At 35.6% G+C, this 21455-nt stretch overlaps 1 protein-coding gene across 5 annotated transcripts in view; it reads left to right on the top strand.

Moving 5' to 3' along the window:
* The first annotated feature begins 1621 nt into the window (after nt 1-1621).
* The window catches only part of Ca-alpha1D (Ca[2+]-channel protein alpha[[1]] subunit D), a 71239-nt gene continuing 51405 nt past the window's right edge, over nt 1622-21455 (top strand). The window contains exons 1-3 of one of the 5 annotated variants that reach the window (XM_087413988.1): nt 1622-2109; nt 19581-20126; nt 20442-20547. In XM_087413988.1, the coding sequence (XP_087270114.1) occupies nt 19792-20126; nt 20442-20547 (441 nt within the window). In that variant the 5' untranslated portion in view covers nt 1622-2109; nt 19581-19791. The remainder of the gene's footprint in view (nt 2110-19580; nt 20127-20441; nt 20548-21455) is intronic. The other 4 variants (XM_087413990.1, XM_087413998.1, XM_011052894.2 and 1 more) reach the window with 4 other exon arrangements.

The raw sequence follows: 21455 nt of genomic DNA, 5'->3' as shown, positions 1-21455 counted from the left end.
TTCTATTAGCAATAACTACTTACATATCGGACGCGAGAAAAGACATTGAAAGACGCAAACGCGAAAATTACGAGGAAAGAAAGGTTTCACGTTGAGATTGTAAATTATCATTGAGAACAGTCGGAAAATAAATGTTTCAATAAATATGACAAGTAAAATGCAAACTAGTCTCAGTTTTCTCCGAGCATCCCCCTTTAAATTCGCCACGGTGCGACTTTTAACTTCTTCGTCACGGTGGCTGGTAATACATTCACCATCGCCACCCTCGGATATATAGTGCTCGCACGCGTTCGCTTCACGGCGTCTCGCACTGGACGGGAGCGGGGGTGGGCGTCGCGACGCCAGGCGTCGCTGGCGTCGTGCCGGCGGCATATCGTCCGAGTGCGGAGAGCGTGGAGTGTCGTCGTGTGCCGTTGTCGCCGTCCAGCCTGTGCGTCGCATCCGCGGAAAACAGATTCTCCGCTCTTCGGCTGCTCCGGTCGGACGACGTCGTCGTCGACCTCCGCGCTGGAAAATTGTTTGCCGGATTTGGGACTCTCCCAGCGCGCGTCATCGAGGAGAAACGTGTACGCGGGGCGAGACCACCAACACGGTGGAATGCGCGTATATATAGGAGAAGGGAGCACTGGCCGTACGGGTGCTCGAGCGAAACAGAGAGCGGTGCAGTGACATCGGGGTTGCTTGAGCCGCGAAGGGAGGCGAGGTCGAAGGGAAGGTAGGCGAGAGAGGACAGGAAAGTAAAGAGCTCGGGGATCGTGAGAGGAAGGAAGAAGACTCGAAAGGATGAACATTTCCCCGTCGTTCCGTTCATCATCACGAGAGTGCGAGGGTTAAAGAAAGGGAAAGAAATCTACGATTGATCCGACTCGACAATCGCAGACGCCGCCTCTTCGACGCCGTCGTCGACGTCGTCGTCAAGCGTCGACAGCTCCTCTTCTTTTTTTCCTCTCCGGATACTCCGGATACTCTCTCGCACCGAGCGGGAATTTCATTGCTGGGAATCCCTCTTCGCGAAGAGAGTCCAGTACATCGAGAAGGGTGCTCCTCCTCTCGGGGATGCCGTATATGTAGAGGAAGCGCGTAACGCGCACGCACGCACGCACGCGGGATCGGTCTTTACCTCTGCAAGAGAGCGGTGTCGCGCTCGCGCTGTCTTTCTCTCTGTCTCTCTCTTTTTCTCTCCCTCTCTCCCTCTCATCAGCATGCATGCGCGAGAAAGAGAGCCGCGATATATAAATATAATAGAACGCACCTAGATATCTATTTATAAGTTTATACGAAGCAGGAGAGGCCGCGTCTCTGCAAGAGAGAATTGAGAGACCGAGATATATAGCAGAAGGAGGCAGTAGGATGGAGATAGAACATTACGAGAAAAGGAATGGAAAGAGAAGTCTATAAAGAGGAAAAGAGAAGAAGAAAAAGAGAGAAAGAGAGAGAGAGGGAGGAAAAGAGGAGAAAGAGAGCTGAATAGAAGAAGAGAAAAGGAGTGGTAGCGGAACGTGTGACGGTGGTGCGCCCGCGCTCAGTTTTCCCCACGTCTTCCATCATAGTAGTATACCGGTCGTCGTGCCTGGTAGCGGTGGTGGTAGTGGTGGTGGTGGTGGTGGTGGTGGTGGTGGTGGTGGTGGTGGTGGTGGTGGTGGTGAGTGGTGGTGTTGGTGTTGTAGTACAGTGGATGCTCTCGTATCGGGTGTCCAGGAGGTAGCGAGCGGTCGCGACGGAGGTACATAGCGCCACGAGGGAGGTGTTGTTGGGTGAGATACACACGCGCGTCGCGCGCGTGCGAGGGTGCGGGAAGGGTGGAAGCGAAACTGCTCGGGCGAAGAGGGTGCGTTGCGCCCTGCGTAAACCAACGGAAGTGGTGCCGGGCTGAGAGGCCGGCGTGATCGAGTGGTCCGCAGAGGCCGGAAACGAGGCGGAGGGAAAGGGTGAATTTTTTCTCGCACGGGTGGCGAAGCAGCGCGGCAGCAGTGAGCGAAGCGGAGCGGAGTCGCGCGCGAGTGCGAGTGCGAGTACGAGTGTACGCGCGGATATGACGAGCGGATACGCCCGGCGGTTCACGTAATACGCAACGCAATCGTCGTGCTCCGCCGCCGAAGAAGATATGTGGTAAGTACGATTCTGCCCCTCTCCCCCTCCTATCCTCCTATATTTCCCTGTCCCGAGGGGATAATTGACGATGGGATCGGCAGTCGTCCTCTTCGAGAATCGTCGGAAGTGGTGCCAAAAATTAACGAAAGCGATTATCGCTTCATCGTCGCTTCGATTCATCTATGAGATGTCTTAATGTTGGTCGTGCGTTTGAATAGCTTTGAAGAAACGCGCGAAGATTTAGATGAGCATTCTACTGAAACTCGGATTACATTTAATATGTAATTGGAGGAGGATCCATGTTTTTTTTTAGAATGGTAGAGGTGCTGGTTTCGAGAGAAATTTGAGATTAAGATTAGTGTCGCGTCACTGTGTATTCAAATGATTCTTTTCGTTAATAAAACATGAGAAATAGCGACGTTGTGTCTTTTGGTGATTTTCAGAGATCCGTAAGAATTTCTGATTTATAGATCACATTCGTGCAATTGTTGCACTGTCCAGAGGAAATTGGTGAGATTATATAAGACGATTATCCCGTTCTCGCGCCTAACATTTTGCGAGGTCGTTTAACTTGGCGAGTCTTTACATAAATATGTTGGTGATCCTCGGAATTTCAAACATGGACATTTCTGATTTTTATTTTTGTGTCATATTAAACATTTAAATAGTAATATTAAATAGTATTATTAAATAGTAATATAAAGTACAAATTTGATCGTGGCAAAAACGTGGTAAGAAGATAGAAAGAGAAAAAAGAAAATAATATTATATTTCCTTTTGCTGTAACTCAATATATTAAATACGTCTTTCATAATCAAAAGCGTCTACGTCCCGAAATAATAACTCATTATCAGAATTATAATCAAATTTGAAAGATGATTAAAATTAATGTTTAAATACTTGCTTTGCATCTATTTAAATTTTGACAGATAATAATTAATAAATTCAAAATAATATTAAAAAATTAAGTTATGTGCAAGAAAAGAGGATTAAAATTAATTTTTTTCTTAAATTAATATTGAAACTAACGTAATTAAATTAAAATTAATATTACTGAAATTAACGTTTTCTTAATACCTATTTTGTATCTATTAATTTAAATTCTGACAGATAACAAAAGATAAATTGACGAAGATATACAAAAATTTAAGTTATATACAAAAAAATTGTCTTTTTAAGATTTATCACGCAATCTTTCACTGTCCATCCACCAAATTATTAACAAAGCTCAACATGATGTGTAATATGGTTCGGGCTTATTTCAAGATTTGGATCATTTCGGCGACAGATGTTTCAGCCAATACACTCGTTTCATAAACAGCACGGCAAAAAGTGCTTTAAAAGTTGCAGCTTCGAGAAGAACGACATCGACCCCATTTTGAAGTTTTGCACGCACCGGTTTTACGGTAAACGTTTACGTTCGACCATATCGCGAAATTTACATTGAGATACATTTTTTAAACTAGATTTTGTCGAACATCGTGTCTGTGATGCCGGCAAGGCATTCACTTTCTTTCTATCGAATGTTTAATTAATTTAGAAGGAATGAAAGTTTTAATCTATCATAAAATAAAAAGACATTCAATGAAATGCACATCGATATCGCGACACTTCTATTATTATTCTCAATTTCTCAATTTCTCGTATGAAACAAGTTCTGTGAAAATTAAAGAGCTTGAATTAAGAATCACAAGATCATACTATATTACATTATACAACTGTTGAATGAAAGAAGTAATTAGTAATATCAAGCTTAAGAATTTGGATTTTAAATTCTTATAAACAATTATTTTTATAAATTTTGTGCATGATGTGTATAACATCATGTTTATTTATATTATAATATGCATTTATTTTCTAGTTAAATTTATTAGTTGATTAAGAATTATTACTCCGTATATAATTATTATAAGAATTGAGTTAATATTAAAGTATTTATTAAAATGTGAAATGTTATGTCATATTTTTCCTTTTATTAAAAATAATTGTTTATAAGAAACAATCTAACTATACATAATATATGATATAAATATTTTGGTATATCTAAATATTTTCCAAGCCCAAAGCTCGCAAACTATTTTAAACTATTTCAATGTTTCGCAGTTGTTTTAAAAATTGTTTTCAATTTTAAACGTTTCGCATTAAAGTTTTAAATAAAGTATTTCTACAGTGTAGGCCTCGCGGTAAGCTTTGCGGATCCAGCGCGAAGGTTGTATAATGAAGAAAGATCAAGTATGATAAAACTGTTCACGTCGCGACAGCTTCAAAGGGAGTGAATGGCAACGCCGTTTAAAAGGACTATTAAAAGGGATAAGGAGTTTTCTGTTATTTGAGAATGCAGATCATTGAGTGACCTTGAGTCCGCATGAATCTCCCTGCGGAATGCACTGGCTGGATTAATGAATTTCATTAAGTCGGCGGTTTGGCTCGAGATGCCTTAATGATGGTGCGGTCACGAAATAAACTGATGAATTTCATTACGCTATCTCTTAATATGTGTGTATATGTATGTGTGTGTGTATGTGTGTGTCATGATTCGATCCTACGTATATAGATACATAGGGTCTGACAGAATCCCATATTTTTCGATTCACAGCATCGTAGTAGTGACGGATAGCGGTGAACGGACATGTCTTACAAAGGACGGACACGAGGTCCTTCTCGAATTATATTTTGCACTCGTTATGTCGATGAATATGTTTGTATAGTCTCGAAAGATTCATATACAGAGTGACTTTTAAATAAGTATGACAAATTTTAAGAAATGATTGATGAATTCTTTATCACAAATTGAATCAATGTGGCTCGACGAAATTTATTTTTTACCAATCTCTCCATAGAATATGCGCATATAATCCATAGATAATATTTAAACGTTTCTTTTTAGTAGCGATAAAGTAATAAATTTTATTCAAAAACCAATGATTAAAATATTATTTATTTATTTTTATGTTCATTTAAAACATTGGCAATCAATGCATTAAAAAGTTTTGTTGTTTTTCTATCGGTGGGAAATCAGAATTAATTTGCAATGTTCTGCCTCTCGCGGTCTCTTCTTGCGCCAATCTGGGGGACGATTGGGGGAAGCGAGTTGTCTCTTCGGCCAATTCCTGACGAGCTAGCCGATGACGGTAGCGCTTATTTTGCGCTCTAATGACAGATGCATTTACTCGGCTTGCTATGCACCGCGACACGTGTCGCCAGAAGAGAGAGAGAGAGAGAGAGAGAGAGAGAGAGAGAGAGAGAGAGGTACGCGCGCTATCAATATGTAGTTTGTTCGAACTACTATGTGCGATGCCAGCAGCTTCTTTACATACTCGGCGAGCCTCGCGTGATACATTACTCGACACACAAACTACGTTTTGATTCATCGGCTAAACTCCGCTCCGTCAATGTAGCTGCATCCGTTTTCCGATTAGCGATGCGGCAAAACGGGCACAAAGGACCGAGAAAACTCGGTCAACTTCCCTCTCAGTCTCTCGCTCTCATGAAAATGAGTTCGCATAATCATCACACATTGTAAAAACAGTGGCGACTGTTAGCTGCAAATTTCTTGGCACGTAGACTTCGTAGTTTAATCGACTTTCCACACAGTTAAAACATAGCGTAACGAATTCTAAGTGAATTTTAAGAATTCAAGAACTTATTTTATGTAAATTAGGGATGTTTTACAGATAGAAGCTTGCAGAAAAATACTTTGGCTTTAACGAAAGCAAAGGAATTATTTAAGGAAAGAATACTTTTCTAAGTGAAAGTAATCATTAAGTTCATTAACATTTAGTTTCATTTAGCTATTTGATGTAAATTTTAGCAGGCCGTATATATATATATATATTTAGATTTACCTAATAACTGTGAGCCAAAATATGGCGATAATCTAGTAACTAGGTACGTGCCTGTTTAGTTGCGATCGCTAGACAAATTTAGCTTCGAGGTCAATCAACTGAGCCGTTTCGGGGATCGGGACTGGATCGCTGTGTCAACTGCATCGTTTCATCAGTTTAATCGAGAATCACGGCTGTCTTTGAATTTTGCTTGTTTCACAAATGCTTACATTTGAAAAAAAAAAAAAAAAAGAAAAGATTATAACGTTGTGGTGAAGAAAAATTACGTGCAATTTCGCACTTATTTGTGAATGTGTGTACTCTCTAAAACTTTTAGAGTGAATCTCATTCTTAAAGATTCAAAATTGAGCCACTCTTTTTTTAAGATTAGTTCAATTTTCACTCTTTAAAGATTTCTGCACTCTAAAGAATTTAGAGAGTAAGCGTAACTTCGTCATTTAGGTGACTAATTGAGTAAGTAAATTATTAACATCATTTTTCGCTAGACAATATCCTCGATATCACATTCGCGAAGGTGAGATCTGTTAACCTCGGAATCACGAACTGCATACGGCGCCAGAAGGGTACACGTTTTATGCATGTAGATCGCAATCGTGAGTACGTTCTTGCATGCATAATATTGTTACAGCAGCGAAATCATTTCCGCGATTTTTATATCTCTCTCGGTATCAGACAGCACTTTTCTATGTGAAACGCGATCACGCGCCATGCGAGTAAATTCGCGACAAGTGGATGGAGAAACTCTGAAGCTTTCGAAATTTCGCAAAAGAAACCTCGCTGTTAAATTTAATAAGATAAAAATATGTCGGCATATTTAAAGATGAGTAACGCAAAAATGATTTCATCTTTCGCCCGAGAGAGAGAGAGAGAGAGAGAGAGAGAGAGAGAGACATTGATTCCTCGTTGTGCAAAAAAAATACAGATTTGTTTGAAAATTCGTTATACAAATGTGGCATGGCGCGTGGCCGAGTTGGGAGGAGCTTTTTCGAGAATAATGGGAATTTATCGTTGCAGCTGACAACAGGAATCGTTAAAAAAGCATTCGTGGCGTGATGCGGTAAAAAGGCGCGATATTTTCATACATAAGTCGGACACGCAACGATAGAATTTTCACGACCCACCCGTTCCTGTTTCTTGACAAATTAATTGCCAACGTGTCGGCGCGGTGACGTGAAATCATAAAAAGTTTCCATCTAATGAATATCATTAGAAATTAAATTGTGTGTTTAAACGATAAGCTAGATGAAAACTATCCATTTTAAGTAAGAATTTATGAATTTAACGTTTCTAATTAATGTTTTATGAAGCATTATTATTGTAATTCATGCAGTAGTTAATCGATATTTTTTGTTTTAATGAAAACAGTTTGAAAATATTTATCTTGTTTTCGTTTTTCATTAAGTACACATTAGAAATCATCATTAGAGTGACTTTAATTAAATTGGACTCGACTATAAGAAAATGGTGCGCGAGATTAATGACTCGGGACTTGCTTCAATTCGCGCGGAGATCGTATTGGAATATTTTCTTATCATGGTTGTATAAGTAACTATGTCCGTTAAACTCAATTTTAGCGTGATTTAAGAAAAGCAAAGTTAATAGGAATTATTTTTATAATAGCTCGGGGGGGGGGGGGGATAACTGCGCGATTAAGCACTATTGGTATATCTTAACTTGGTGTTCAGCAAGTAAAGTCTCAGGGAAAAAATATGGATGTCTAGGCGGATGCGACGTTTAATCCCCGAGCACAGAAGGATGATCCGCGATATTACGCGAATAGAATTATGGCTCTTTTAAATGTTACTATACGACAAGCGACCGAGACTATAGGAAACCGAGACGCGCGGCAATTAAATTCATAATACGGAGATTATACATTTTCGTCCTTCTTAATTGATAGCCTTACCAAGCTATTTATCTTCGGATTATCATTGTCTCAAACTTAGAAATGGCTATTACATTTGTCGCATAAAATCTGCTATCAGATACGATATTGAAAAGTTTTTTAACATATGTAATGATCTAGAATTATCAATTTTAATATATAATATATTTTAATAAAAGTTTATTTAATTTCTATTTCCCTTTTTATATTTTCTTAATTTTTAAACTTTCAATGTAATTATCAGATATTCGGACGCTAAATATATTAAAATAAATACTCAAAAGAGTATTTATTCTTCAAAAGAGTAATTATTGCGATTAAAAAATTTAGATACTTAAAATTTAGAAATATCTGACTTTGCAATACATAATAAAAATTAAAATTATTGCAAAGAGAATTTATACAGAATTTGAGACATGCTTGCGTATCTCCCGCTATTTTTACTGCCACTTTCCGTTGGGAAATGAGTTCAATGCCAGCCAAATTTCGATGTAGACAATATTGAAGTTTCGATTATAGACGTTACTTGTCGTTCACCTATAGTCGCTTCTGTCGCGACGAACTAATCGAATAGGAAATAGTATTTCCTTTTCTGTCAACACGATCTGCTACGTTGAGACCGTCGACATTTCACCTTGGAGATATCGATCGATTTTGGCGGACGGAAGTTCTCGGCATTGAAGAAGCGGCTCTATTCCGGAGAATCGTCGATTGGAACTCGAAAGAAGAATATATAGTGACTAATTTTGCAGAAGTCCGAAGATGCAGCAATTCGAAATAACAAATATTCTAGTAGAGTTGAAAATGTTAAATTGCATTTTTAAAATAAATTGTTTAACAAAATTATTTAACGTAGAAAGCTAAAAGGTAGTGCTAAAATTGATTTAAGCTCTATAAGAAATTAGATTTAGCTAAACTATAAATCAATATTTCCGTACGCAACTATAATGTTAATATAATGTAATCATCTAACAATATATCATCATTGACAAGATGACAAACTGAACATAGAAATTGAAATATCGTTAAATTGTTTGATTCAATTTATAAAATTACATAAAAACATGAAAAAAAAAATTCATAGCGAACTGCATGAGAACTTCCAGATGCCAATTATGAAAGAAATGATTATTTTTCCGGTGATAAAAAGCAAAAATTGTGTTTTCTGAAAAAAAGGGAAATTGACACACGAGATCCTTACGCAATCAGTAATGAGGATTCTTCCTCTGACCTTTTCTCCCACACAATGACCTTTCCAAGTGCTACGCAAGTTGAGAATTATCTTATAATCGCTATAAATGCGAAAGTCATTTTCGCTGGATTTACAAAATTCCGTTTCTTGACACGGGAGGATCTACGGTTGCAAAGTAGGTCGACGCTTCGGAGGGTTGACAACCGTTGTCAGGGCCACGGTTGCTAAAAAGCAACATTCTTCCAAATCCACTCTTACATTCTACGATTCTATCTCTTTTCTTGTATCGTCTTCATGTAAGTTAACGATCGCTCGGAATGTAATTGAAAGAATAATTCTATGACATTTATAAGAAAATTTGAAATAAAAACAAAGATAGATCGATAATTCTACATCTGATTAGCATGATAGATAAATACGAATATGAATAATGAGAAGATGAGATAGAACTGATATTCGGATCGACGATAAGAGAAGACCGAGATATTTCGATAATGCGCGTCGTCTATGAACTTTCGGAGTCTCGTTCAAAAAATGGCAAGAAGAATCGATTGTCTCTGGGGGAGAAAAAAGAACATTGTGCACAATACTTTAACACCTAATCATTTTGACAAAAACAGCAACCGCAAAAAGATAGAATTTTTTAATGGTAAAAAGCAGGGAGCTTGTACTTCCAAAAAAATTAAAGTCATAGCAGCGTCTCTAACGAATCATCAATAAATGTTATAGTAAAATTCACAAATTGAAAAGCATAATAAATTTTTATGTGTGTTTAGTTAAGATACCTAAACAATTTCTCTATATATCAAAAATATAGAAAGTAATCTAATATAGAAAGTAATTTAGAGTGATACACAGAACATCCTATATAAAGTGACTCCAAACTTTTTTATCTTTTCAACAAGTTAGAAAATACTCGCACTACAGACTTATTTTTACACAAAAAAGAGAAATAAACCGGAAGATACTGTCATTAATTTATACTCTAAATTTCTTGCAGTGAAATTTCACTCCAAGAGAGTGAAATGCACCCTTGAAAAAAAAAGTGAATATTTAATCTGAAATCTCACTCCAGAAAAAGTAAGATTTCATTTTTTTGAAATGAAAATTCATTCTAAAAAGAGTAAAATTATCACTCTTTTCAAGAAGTGAAAAATTTTTTTTAAAGATAGTTTTATTTTCACTTTTTCGGAGTGAGATTTCACTGCAAGAAATTTAGAATGTACGGATTGATAAATGGACTTTCCTTTGACGGATCAGGCAATGTGACTTCGAAATAAGTGGCGAGCCGTGTACGAGGAGAATATTTGCGCAAAGAATTTTGCGATTCGGTCCAATACGCGAATGTCGGCTGCCAAAATGTAGTTTGCAAAAACATACACTACAAAGTAATGGCAAATATAACACCGGCCTCTGTCGACTGTGGTGAATGAGTACAGACGCGAGGAATACACTTTATCGACGTCTGGCCGAAACGCTACGAACTATGGCCTCAGCAATTCCGCTGCGGCTCCTTTAACCACGCGACTAAGTAAATTCGCGTACCTTCCGCTTGGATGAGCGCACGAATTTCCGCTTGCTCCGCGAAAGCCAAATCCCGGGATCGGTGTCGAGCATCCGAGCAAACGTGAATTATTTGCGCCTAAATGCGCGCTACATCTACGTCAAATCACGCTCGTATCATCGCATGCGACAGAGATTTTTTCTGGAGCTTAATGAGATAATCGATTGCTCGTTCACTGGGCGAACTCGATCTATGTTATTTTGTTTCTTCTTTTTTTCCAAGAACAGCTAAAGCTGACATTTACAAAGGGGAAAAAAAAGAAAGGTATAACGTTTCTCTCCTTTTATTAATTTTTCTGCAAGTAATTTCAAAATCGGTTAAATAAATTAAACAAATAGAAAATAACTCGATATAATTTATAAAACATATATGCATGTATGAAAATGAAATAAGTAATTGACTTTCAAATCAATCTGTCACAACCTCAATGAAAAAGGGTAATCGTAGAAAAATTAAAATCACCGCGTTTGAAAGGATTAATGCATATAATTTACTTGTTTACCAGAGATAGTGAATCTTACTGAATCACCTAAATTAACAATCTTATTGCCGCCTTGTGATTTATTTAATATCATCCATAATTTTCTATGTTTCATTCATAATAGTTTCCCTCGCAAACTCAATCACTCACCTACATGTCATCACGTGGGTCTCCCTCAGGAAGGTGAAAAGTCCGTTTCTCGGAGTATCGTAGGCTAAATCGTCCCAAATGATCTCGGCTTCGTGACCCAGAGTTCGAATTATTTTTAGATACCTCCCACTCGGTTTTGTACGTGCACATAGGCGATCCCTCCTTTGCCATTGGCATCCTGTTATTTCACCCGTTCACGACAAACACTGTTGCTTTTTATAGATATTTTTCTCAGAAGCAACGTTAGATCTTTTTTTATTCATTATTTCAAATCCACAGCTTGTTTATTAAGACGGATTATATTTCACTATCTATTTATTAAGAAATCTTTTTAAGTATCTTTTTAAGTATCTGGCTAATTCGTTTATGAGATTTGGATTCTTAATTAAAAAAAAATAAAATTTTTCGGAAAAATTTAATCGTTATATATTTTTATGTAATTAATAATGTAAATAAGTAGAATATGATTAATTTTTTATTTATAATATTTCATTTAAAATCAGTTGCTAAATAATTTGAATCGTAAACAAATTGTTAATATTGCCTATGAATCAAATTATGCCTTTAAAATTATATAAATGTGTTGCAAATAAAAAAAGAACATCTCATCTCTCAAGTAAATCATCGATGTTGAAGATTTAAAAAGATAATTTGGCGAGCTATTAATCGAAATAAATTTCTCGCGTTGCAAAGAGGAGTGCATCGTCAAGTGTTTAGCTATTTACGTATGCAAGAGGTATCAGCGTGACATATCGCTTTGGATAATAGTCATCGACAAACGGAGATCCTTGAAATGAGTTTTCCAATAAAGTGACAAGGCATGTGTACATGTACGCATATGTGCGATATGCATAATGCCATAATGCGAATAATACATAACTGCACGATCTCTTTACGGCTGCAAAGGAACGCCATAGAGTTATTTATAATATATATTATTATTGCACACTTTTACTTTGCTTATCTAAATAAATTGTGCAAATGTCACGATGCTCCACGTTGCGCTTCGGTTGAAAGAAAAATAAAATTAATGGAAAACTGACTTTTTTACCATCATTTGCCGCTACATATTCTTTGCATAGTTCCTCATTACTATTTCTATAAAGCCTTTCCATGATTTATGTGTTTATTATTAATAATTATTCGAAATTCAAGAACGGAATATTATATGTAATATTCTTCTCAAGTCATTTTCATATTTTCAAAGCGTATAATTCTTTGAAAATAGAAAGAATTATTTTTATATTCTTTCCAGATGATTAATTTCTACATTCTGTTCAAATAAAATAGTTTATATTGTAAAGCCATTAACATTAATGTTAATTAAAATTGATTCAAAATATAAAACTACACGATTGGAATTAAATGCAAATCGAATTACTATAGATCATTGCGTTTATTCCGCCTGTTGTTGATTGCGATTGCAACGTCAAAGAGAAGAAATTGTTATACGTAACAATTCGAGATAGAATAAGAGATAGAGAAAGTGAATTATAAATCGCATCTCGAGCGACAGATAAAAGAGCGGTTCGATGATCTTGACGAATGCCCGGACACGAAGTCTAGGTGTAAAAATATCCCCGGGAGTGCCGCTTCGAGAGAACTTCTAAACGCGATGCACCGATACACATATACAACGACAGAAGAGAGTACGCAGTTATATATACTATATCGAGCGATACTCGACCGCGATTGACAGTGTCTCGTTAAAGTGATTTCATCCAGAGCGTATTATTCGTGGACGCAAAGACGATCGATCGGACCGGATTGCCGCCACTTCGAACGACAGTATCCGTGGAATTTTTTCACTACTGGACGAAAACTGCACTTCTGTTATAATAAGCAGCACCTCTCGGATTTATTTATCGTTGTTAAATTATTGCTTTGTACAAAATAAAAATCATTATGACAGCCAGATTCTATTTATAAATTAAATAGAAGTGCAAAATGCTAGTCATATTTTTATAATATAAATAAAACGAGATTAAAGAAAACAAAATTAAAATAAAATTGAAATGAAATATATTTCATTGTATATGTAAAGCTTTCTTGCCTGTGATGATAAATTATAGTTCAAACAGTGGCGGATTAACGCCAAGGCACTTGCCTAAGGTGACAAATTTGAGGGGATGGAAAATTTTTGAACACAAAAAATTTTCACAGTTGAGATAAATTTTTAATTTGTTAATCTAACATTTTTGCACACCGAGCATATTTTATCAGAAATGATATTTTAAATGTACAAAGTTAAAAATATATTATATTTATACTTTAATACTTATTAAAGATTATTGAATGTTTTTATCAATTAATGCGGGGATATAAATCATTTTTTTATCCATTTTCCCTTTTATCAAATTTATAAATTAATGTGCTTTATTAGTTCGTCCCCATATATACCTGGGGACGGCTAGATGTTGATGTCTAGGGGTGGCAAAATGCTTAATTCGTCATTGAAATATTTAGATATTTTAAAATTCTTAATTTAAGTATTCCAAAATTTTTAATTAAATCATTATTAGTTACTAACAATCGCAGTTACAATCCGTTACAATAATTATGTACCTATACGTAAGCAGAATTGGAAAATTACTTTGTAAAACTAGTCACAGATTTTTTCTTTTTCAGAAAGTAGTTAGTTACCATTATAAGTTACTGATTCTGAAAAGTTATACGATGCAGTTGTAATTACTTAAAAATACCGAGTCGTTATTTTTCAATTATTCTTCTGTTAATTTAAAAAAATTTTTTTGTGTTGCTATTTTACAAAAATCTTATACATTTCTAATATTATTAGATTATTTTATCCTAAATATATATTAGGCTATATTATTTATAATAAATTAACATATACACTTGGAATAAAAATTATGATTAATATTAAGACTGCTCTTAGATTAAAGGATTCTAAGCTCAATGCTTAAGGAGGTTGTAGGGTATAAAACATATATATTAATATTTATTACACTTTAAATAAATTACATAGATGTGAAAGTTGTGTTTATAATATTCTGTTTTTATTGAGCAATTTTTCAGATTATTTTGATAGATTATTTATTTTAGTTGATATTATTTTATTGTTATAAACAAAAATTTTAAAAGTAATAACAAAAATCTAAATTTTTTATATAAATATTTTAAGTACTAAAAATGACTTGTGTAAAGTTTCAATAAGATTCACAAATTAGTTTATATCATTATATCAATAAATATTTTGTTTATTTACTGAACAATTAATGTCTGCATCTCAATGCAGTAACTTACATAAATATTTTAATTCATAAAGTACTTATATAAAAAAATGAAGATTTTTATCATTATTTTATAATACATTTTCATATATTTCTATTAGAGTACAAATTTAAAAAATATTACTTTTGAAATAATTTTTGATCCAGTGGTCAATTGTCTTTAATTTTTTTATTATTTTTAAATGCAATTTAGAATAATCTGTAATTTTTTCAAGTAATTCTTAACATATTGCATTTGCCTCACAACCTCCTTAACACAGACATTTATAATGCAATGATTATCAGGGATAAAGATATATTCCAGTCATAAGAAATATAATCACTGATTATTCACTAAGTATATATCATTTTGAGTTCATATGTTGACAAATAAGTTTTAAATATATAACGATCTATCTATTAAATTAGTTATCAAAAAATAAAGTTACAAGTATTATAGATGAAAAGAAAGGGATGGAGAGTTAAATTACATTATTGAAAAAAGTAACTCCAATTATAATTTCTAACTATATAATAACAATTTCGTAACCTAACTGCAAAATGCTTATGTAAACTGCAGAAATACTTGTTTTCCTGTTTCTATCAGAACTGTAATCTCTTTAAACAACAGCTGCTTAAATTAACAGATAATCTCTAAATCAGAGATAATCGAAACTGTCGGTGCAGCTGAGCCTAAATCCGATCAGAGATTTTGAGTACCCGGATTCTCAATCGCGTGAGGCATACAAATAGAGTGGCGTTGTGCTGTTGTATCGCGCATCGATGCGCCCACGGGAATTCATGTGCCTCGACAGCTGCGACGATTTTCGGTGACTCCAAAACTGTTATGAATTTTCGGTGAATCATTTATTCGCACGGCTAAAGATTCTCGCATAATTTAGCAAACGCCCAAGTTCGCAGAAATTACTCGAAACTAGATGTGCATTGTATGTATGGAGTACGCACACATACAAACGCACACATGCATACATATGTCGCATACGGAAGATGCGGACGATAGGATTAACGGACAATGCGGATCCGCGGTGATGCGGATAAACGAACGCTGTTATCAGGGGAATAACGCGAAATCTCAGGATCAATCTTGATCAAATGTTACGAGCGAGTTGGAAGAGTTGGATAATCATGCTTTGAAGATTTGCCCCATGCACTTTGGATTATGCACTAGCTTTGATTGCATGTATATAAAGGATTTACATTAACGTTTAATGGTATGGAATATGTAGGACATATTAATCCTGGATTACTTTAATGCATTAAATTATTACGAAATTTGTTTTTATCATTTTTAATTTATATATAGATAATATATGTACATATTATAAAATACAATTTTCAATTCAGTAAGTAATTGCGTGACGAAGTGGATAACAAGGAAATGTACGCCTCATTATTCGTTTGCCACAAAGTAATTTTTGTTTTTTAAATACAGTAAAAAATTAAATTGACCTCGAGATTAATTTAATGCTGATTTAATTACGCGCTTTCACGCGCTTAATTTACATATTTACGTTTGGATATATCTGACCTGCTTAATATTAAATAAAATATTAAATTTGGTATTATTAAATTGAAACTGGACACAAATTATACAATATATTAACAATAAGAATTGAATTAATTTCTCTCTCCCTGTCTTTTTCTCCTATGTAATAAGCAAACGACTTTCAATCTAAACAATCAGCGACACACATCGTGAACTTTGTAGAATTACGCCAAATGCTAGAAACTGTATGACTCATCTCTAGTCACGTGCCTCATTCATTGCTATCTATAAATCTACGCAAAGGCATACCTATTGCATTCTATTTCGTCATTCTGAATCACACGAGGGTCCTTTTAATGCGAATCGCGAATTTCAAGAATCATTACATCGCGAATAATTAATAGATAAGCTCCTCTATTTCTATGGTTTAAATAATAATTTGTATAATATATATATGATACGTGCGTTTCCCTTTCCCTTTCATGAAGTTGAGTAGAATTATGTCGTGAGATGCGCTGTTTGCTCTCAGAAACAATGCCTTGAGGACAAAGTGGCTTGAACAAAACACCGTAACGAGATACGCCGCGAAATATTTCGTGCACGATGTAATACAATTTGTTACCAAGGAATTCCGAGCAGAATCGTATTGTGGCTCAAAGTAGAGGCGATAGAGAGAGAGAGAGAGGGAGAGAAGGGGGGGAGAGAGGGAGGGAGAGAGAGAGAGAGAGAGAGAGAGAGAGAGAGAGAGAGAGAGAGAGAGAGAGAGAGAGAGACGATTAGATCACAGACAAGTTCACGATGTGTCGCGACACGAGGCGAGAAACTCGTCCGTAGGTAAAGCTTTCTAGTATTTAGACATACTAAATATAGCATGGACTCGGCTATAAATCCCAGGCCGGGTCTCTCTCACAGCCGTTGCGACGTTTCCTTTGGATGAACGCGACGAAGATGGTTTTGGACATCCGCTGCAACGATGGATGTACGAGACGTAAAGCATTAAGAATCCTCTACTTAGAAGTCGTAGAAGGTCATGGAGTCTTAAGTCATAGGAAACTGATAAATTCTAATTGAGTATTCTCCTTATATTTGATTGTGATTGGTTGATTGATTGGTCTAAAGGATCCTTTAAATACCTTTGCGATACGTACTTTTAATGATTCATCATATCAGGAGAGTCAATGCAAAAATAAGAAGTCAGTTTAATATGGTATACTAATTATTATTAGTATACCATATTATTATACATATATTATTAGTATATCATATTGTTATATCATATAATTATTATTAGTATATCATATTGAACTGACTTCTTTGGATATATTTATCCATCAATATAAAATAGCGAAAAAATATTGTTTTAATAAAATAAACGCTGATAAAATAAATAGGAGTATATAACGAGTGACTCAAATGAGAATATATTAATTTATAAATAACACAAATATAGACTACTTTAATAAAATATTTTAATAGAAGAAATTAAAATTAATGTAGGCATATTTTCATATACGTAAATAAAATGTATTTATGTATTTATATTAGGTGTTGGAATTAATTCGTAGCGTTTTTAATGAAAGAATGTTATTTATTTCACATGAGCATTAAAAAATACATTAATGAAAGTACTTCCCATCACTTGTAAAACGCTACGAATTAATTCAACACCTAATATATTTTTACTTGTATAAATACTTGTAAACTTCTTTTAATTATACGTCATTATTTTCGATTTCTGCGTTTATCCAGCAAAAGCATCTTGCTTTGAGAATTGATCGTTTACAAGGATTTTAAGCAAATATTTTAACGTGGCCACATCGATACCGAAAGAGGTGGCCATCTATTCCAGAATTATCCTATCAGAGACTTGGTTTCAAAGGGCCATTGTGTTTTTCGCGCGGCACGGATTAGCGTTACAATCGATGGAGAGCCACGGATTTACAGAACGAATTAGTCGAATCGATCAAGATGATTTTCAAATGCAGCTTTTGCGTTCCGCGGCAAGAAAATTGTTCGAAAAGCCAATGCGTTTGTTAAATCGCGAAGAATTGTCCACCGTAATAGTGGTTCCCATCGACGAACCATTTATTGTTCCCCACGATAGCGGGGATTACGGAAGGTCAGGAAAGCATCGACCGTCCGTACCGTAACGCGAACGATACTATTATAGTGTTATCTATTGATTTCCATCGCGAATAATTGTCGTGTTACCACGATCTGCGTCCAATTTATGTGAGGATTTACCGATTCCGGTAGAGAAACTTGAAAAGGGTGAAATAAATGTGCCTTTAGATAATGTGTCCCGCAATTTTTCACCGTAATCGTGTTTGTCTCATGTGAATGACTTATCTCCCGTTGCATCTTCGTTGTACAATCAATAATATGAGGACCGTGAGAGTTAAGAATAGTTCAGGATTTAATTGTGATCCAAAAAGGATTTATGATCAATTTGTTGCTGAGATATAAAATATCTTTAATTAATGAATAAGAGCGCGGAATGAAATAATCTTTCTATTGTTTGGGAAAATATGAAAACCGAAGATATAATCGCGTGAATTTCTCAGGTGAATTAATCTTATTATTCCATTAACGTAACAAATTTTCGGCTCAACGTTGCTCGCCAATGAAAGAAATAAATGACCATTTTCTGCAGAGAATACCGCGCTACTGATAGGTAGCGCCAAGATCGGTAGGAAGGCTGCACCCGAAATAATCGAGTTCTTTTCATTCGGTAGCACCGTTATCTTTTTATTGCATCCATGGCGCAATCGAAAGCCCGCGCCACTATATATTATCCTTCCTGGATCGGAGGAGAAAGCTGCACGACCCTCAATGCATTGTACACGTTGCCTCTGTTGGCGGATTTGTAACGTCAAAGGTATAATTGCGTCGTTTGAGACTGATGGATTCTCGAATTACTTGGAATATCCTGTTTTTTTCCCCGGTAGAACGCATTGAAACATCTACTTTCCGTATCTGCTGAGTCTGCTGATTTTCCCTCCCTTTTCTATATAATATCTAATCTATTTTTTTTTTGTATTGCATTACGTTTCATCCAAAATTCTATTTTATATTATATATTTAATATAAAGCGAAATCTTTATCTATTTTCTAAATCTTTTTTCTAAAGCGAAAGTTGAATAAAGGCGTCGATTTAATTTATTATTTGTGATGCAATTTGTATTTGTAACGTGTATTTAAAAAGATATAATGTAATTGTATTTATAAAGGCACAATGCACAAAAGATAATTGTATAATAAATAATTATCAACTGATTTGTAAAGTAATACAATAAAGTGGCTCGCGCAATTCATCCTCCTCCACTTACATGCAAACGCTAAAATTATTTTCATTGTAATATGAACTCAAAATTAAATATTACATCTTCGAGAGTATTGGTATTTATGCGTGCGTTTCGAGAATGTTTTCGTTGGAGTGCACATTAACTCGTGCTTGTGAATGTATCGCGGCATTAGCTTATGAATAATTACAATTTATAGAATACTCATCGCGATGTACTCGCGATCGACCGTTACAATCGAAAGAGTCTCTCTCTCTCTCTCTCTCTCTCTCTCTCTTTCTCTCTTTTTCCTCTGTATCATACCCTCTCATGAACCCCGACCTTTTGTTGCAGGTCACGGAAGGAGCTTCATAGCAGCCCAGTGCCGTAGCATGCCGGCGAGCTGCAGCGCGTGGTGGTGCGTCTCTGAGACACCGCGTCGATCGGCGTCGATCGCCGCCATCTGCGTGGCTAGGCACCAATCCCTGGAGCGTCGTAGGAGAAAAAGAAGAACGTGTGATCATCGTCGTAGCACAGGAAGCACGGAGCTCGACACCAGCGACCGATGAGCGCGGGGGGGGATGGGGGCTCGGTCTTGGGCCCACCTGCTCGGCTGCCGGGGGCCCAGCCGATTTCCGCGACCCCCTACATCGCGATCCCCCCCAACGCCGGCCAGCAACCTAACGTCGGTGGTGCGATGGATGCGACGCAGTTGGCGAACATGCAGCCGCCGCCATCGCAGATGGGCCCCGGGGCTGCTGGCGCTGTCTCTAAATCGGCCCAGAAGAAGCCCGTCAGACGGGGGGCCAAACCGCCACCTGATAGACCCGTTCGGGCGCTCTTCTGTCTGGCCCTTACGAACCCTGTTAGGAAGCTGTGCATCAAAGTCGTCGAGTGGAAGTATCCTTTTGCTCTCGTATACTTCTTTAGCAATTAACAAGATAGTTACCGGATGACTCCCGATGACGGAGAATTAATATCAAAGTTCAGAAATTACGTCCGAACCGATATCAACGATATTTGCGAACTCGACATTAATAATGCGGTTGATATTAAACTGCTCTTCTTCAGATTGACCCTAATTTCATATTCAGTATGATGTTGATATTAAAGTCAATATTGGCGACACAATCTGCAACAAAAGGGTTAATGCACGAATGACCAACCTTTATTAGTTTCCTTAATTAACTTGGTTTTATCAATATCATTCTGCAGAGCCTTTGAATATCTCATCCTTATGACGATATTTGCAAACTGCGTCGCGTTGGCTGTTTATACGCCGTATCCTTGTAGCGATTCTAATCTGACCAACCAATATTTGGTGAGTATTTAGTACACTTGCGCTTAATTATATTGTTCTTTAATTATTCAGCCATTTAAGTTTAAATGTCTATATAAAATTATACCGCTTCCTTACTTCAAAAGTGACACAACTCGAAAGTGATGTTGGAATTATCATGAATGAGTTAGATAATAATTACTCTACCAATCATCAAAAGTAAACTAACTTTATTTCATAATCTGTAAATAACATTTGTGTCGTTCTCTTAAGGTTTTTAAAGAAACTACAATGCAATACTTTTACAAGAGCGGCACATTTTTGAATTGTGTCGTTTTTGTAAATTAAAAGGAGAGTTTTCTACAAAGAATATTTAGAATTAAGAATCTCTACTATGCTAATATATAATACTATTAATCAAAATAATTAATTTCTAAACGTTTCGATCATTTTAATATGATCATCTTCAATGGTTTACATAAAAATTACAATGCATCATAAACAGTTGCAATTTTCTTTAGCTTATTACATTATCAATTTGTTTATGGCCATCCTCATTAGAAATCCTTGCACATACTGTTTGATATTTTTAATTTAATTAATAGTATTGTATAATATTAATAATAGATTTTGCTAGTCCCAATCTTTCAAGTTGAATTATATTTACTTAAACCCTTATGAATGAATTCTCAATTTGTAGAATTAAGAAATTTTGGTAATTAAAGTTTGAAGAAAAAAATTGTCTATTTCGAATTTAATTATTTTAGTTAGTCAAGAAAAATATAAACTGTTGGTGATATTTCGAGTTATATTACTTTACAAATGATATCATTTTCTCTCTCTATATATAGAAAGAATAACATAATTTATTTTCTTAATAAAAGCAAATTTGATAATGCTATGTACTGTACATTATTTTTTAACATCTATATATACAAAAATAGAAATTT

This window comes from Acromyrmex echinatior, chromosome 1 (genome assembly GCF_024713525.1).
Source record: "Acromyrmex echinatior isolate Ae372 chromosome 1, ASM2471352v2, whole genome shotgun sequence".
NCBI classification, from domain to species: Eukaryota; Metazoa; Arthropoda; class Insecta; order Hymenoptera; family Formicidae; genus Acromyrmex; species Acromyrmex echinatior.
The sequence above is the reverse complement of the archived record's forward strand: the minus strand, read 5'-3'. Positions and strand labels throughout refer to the sequence as shown.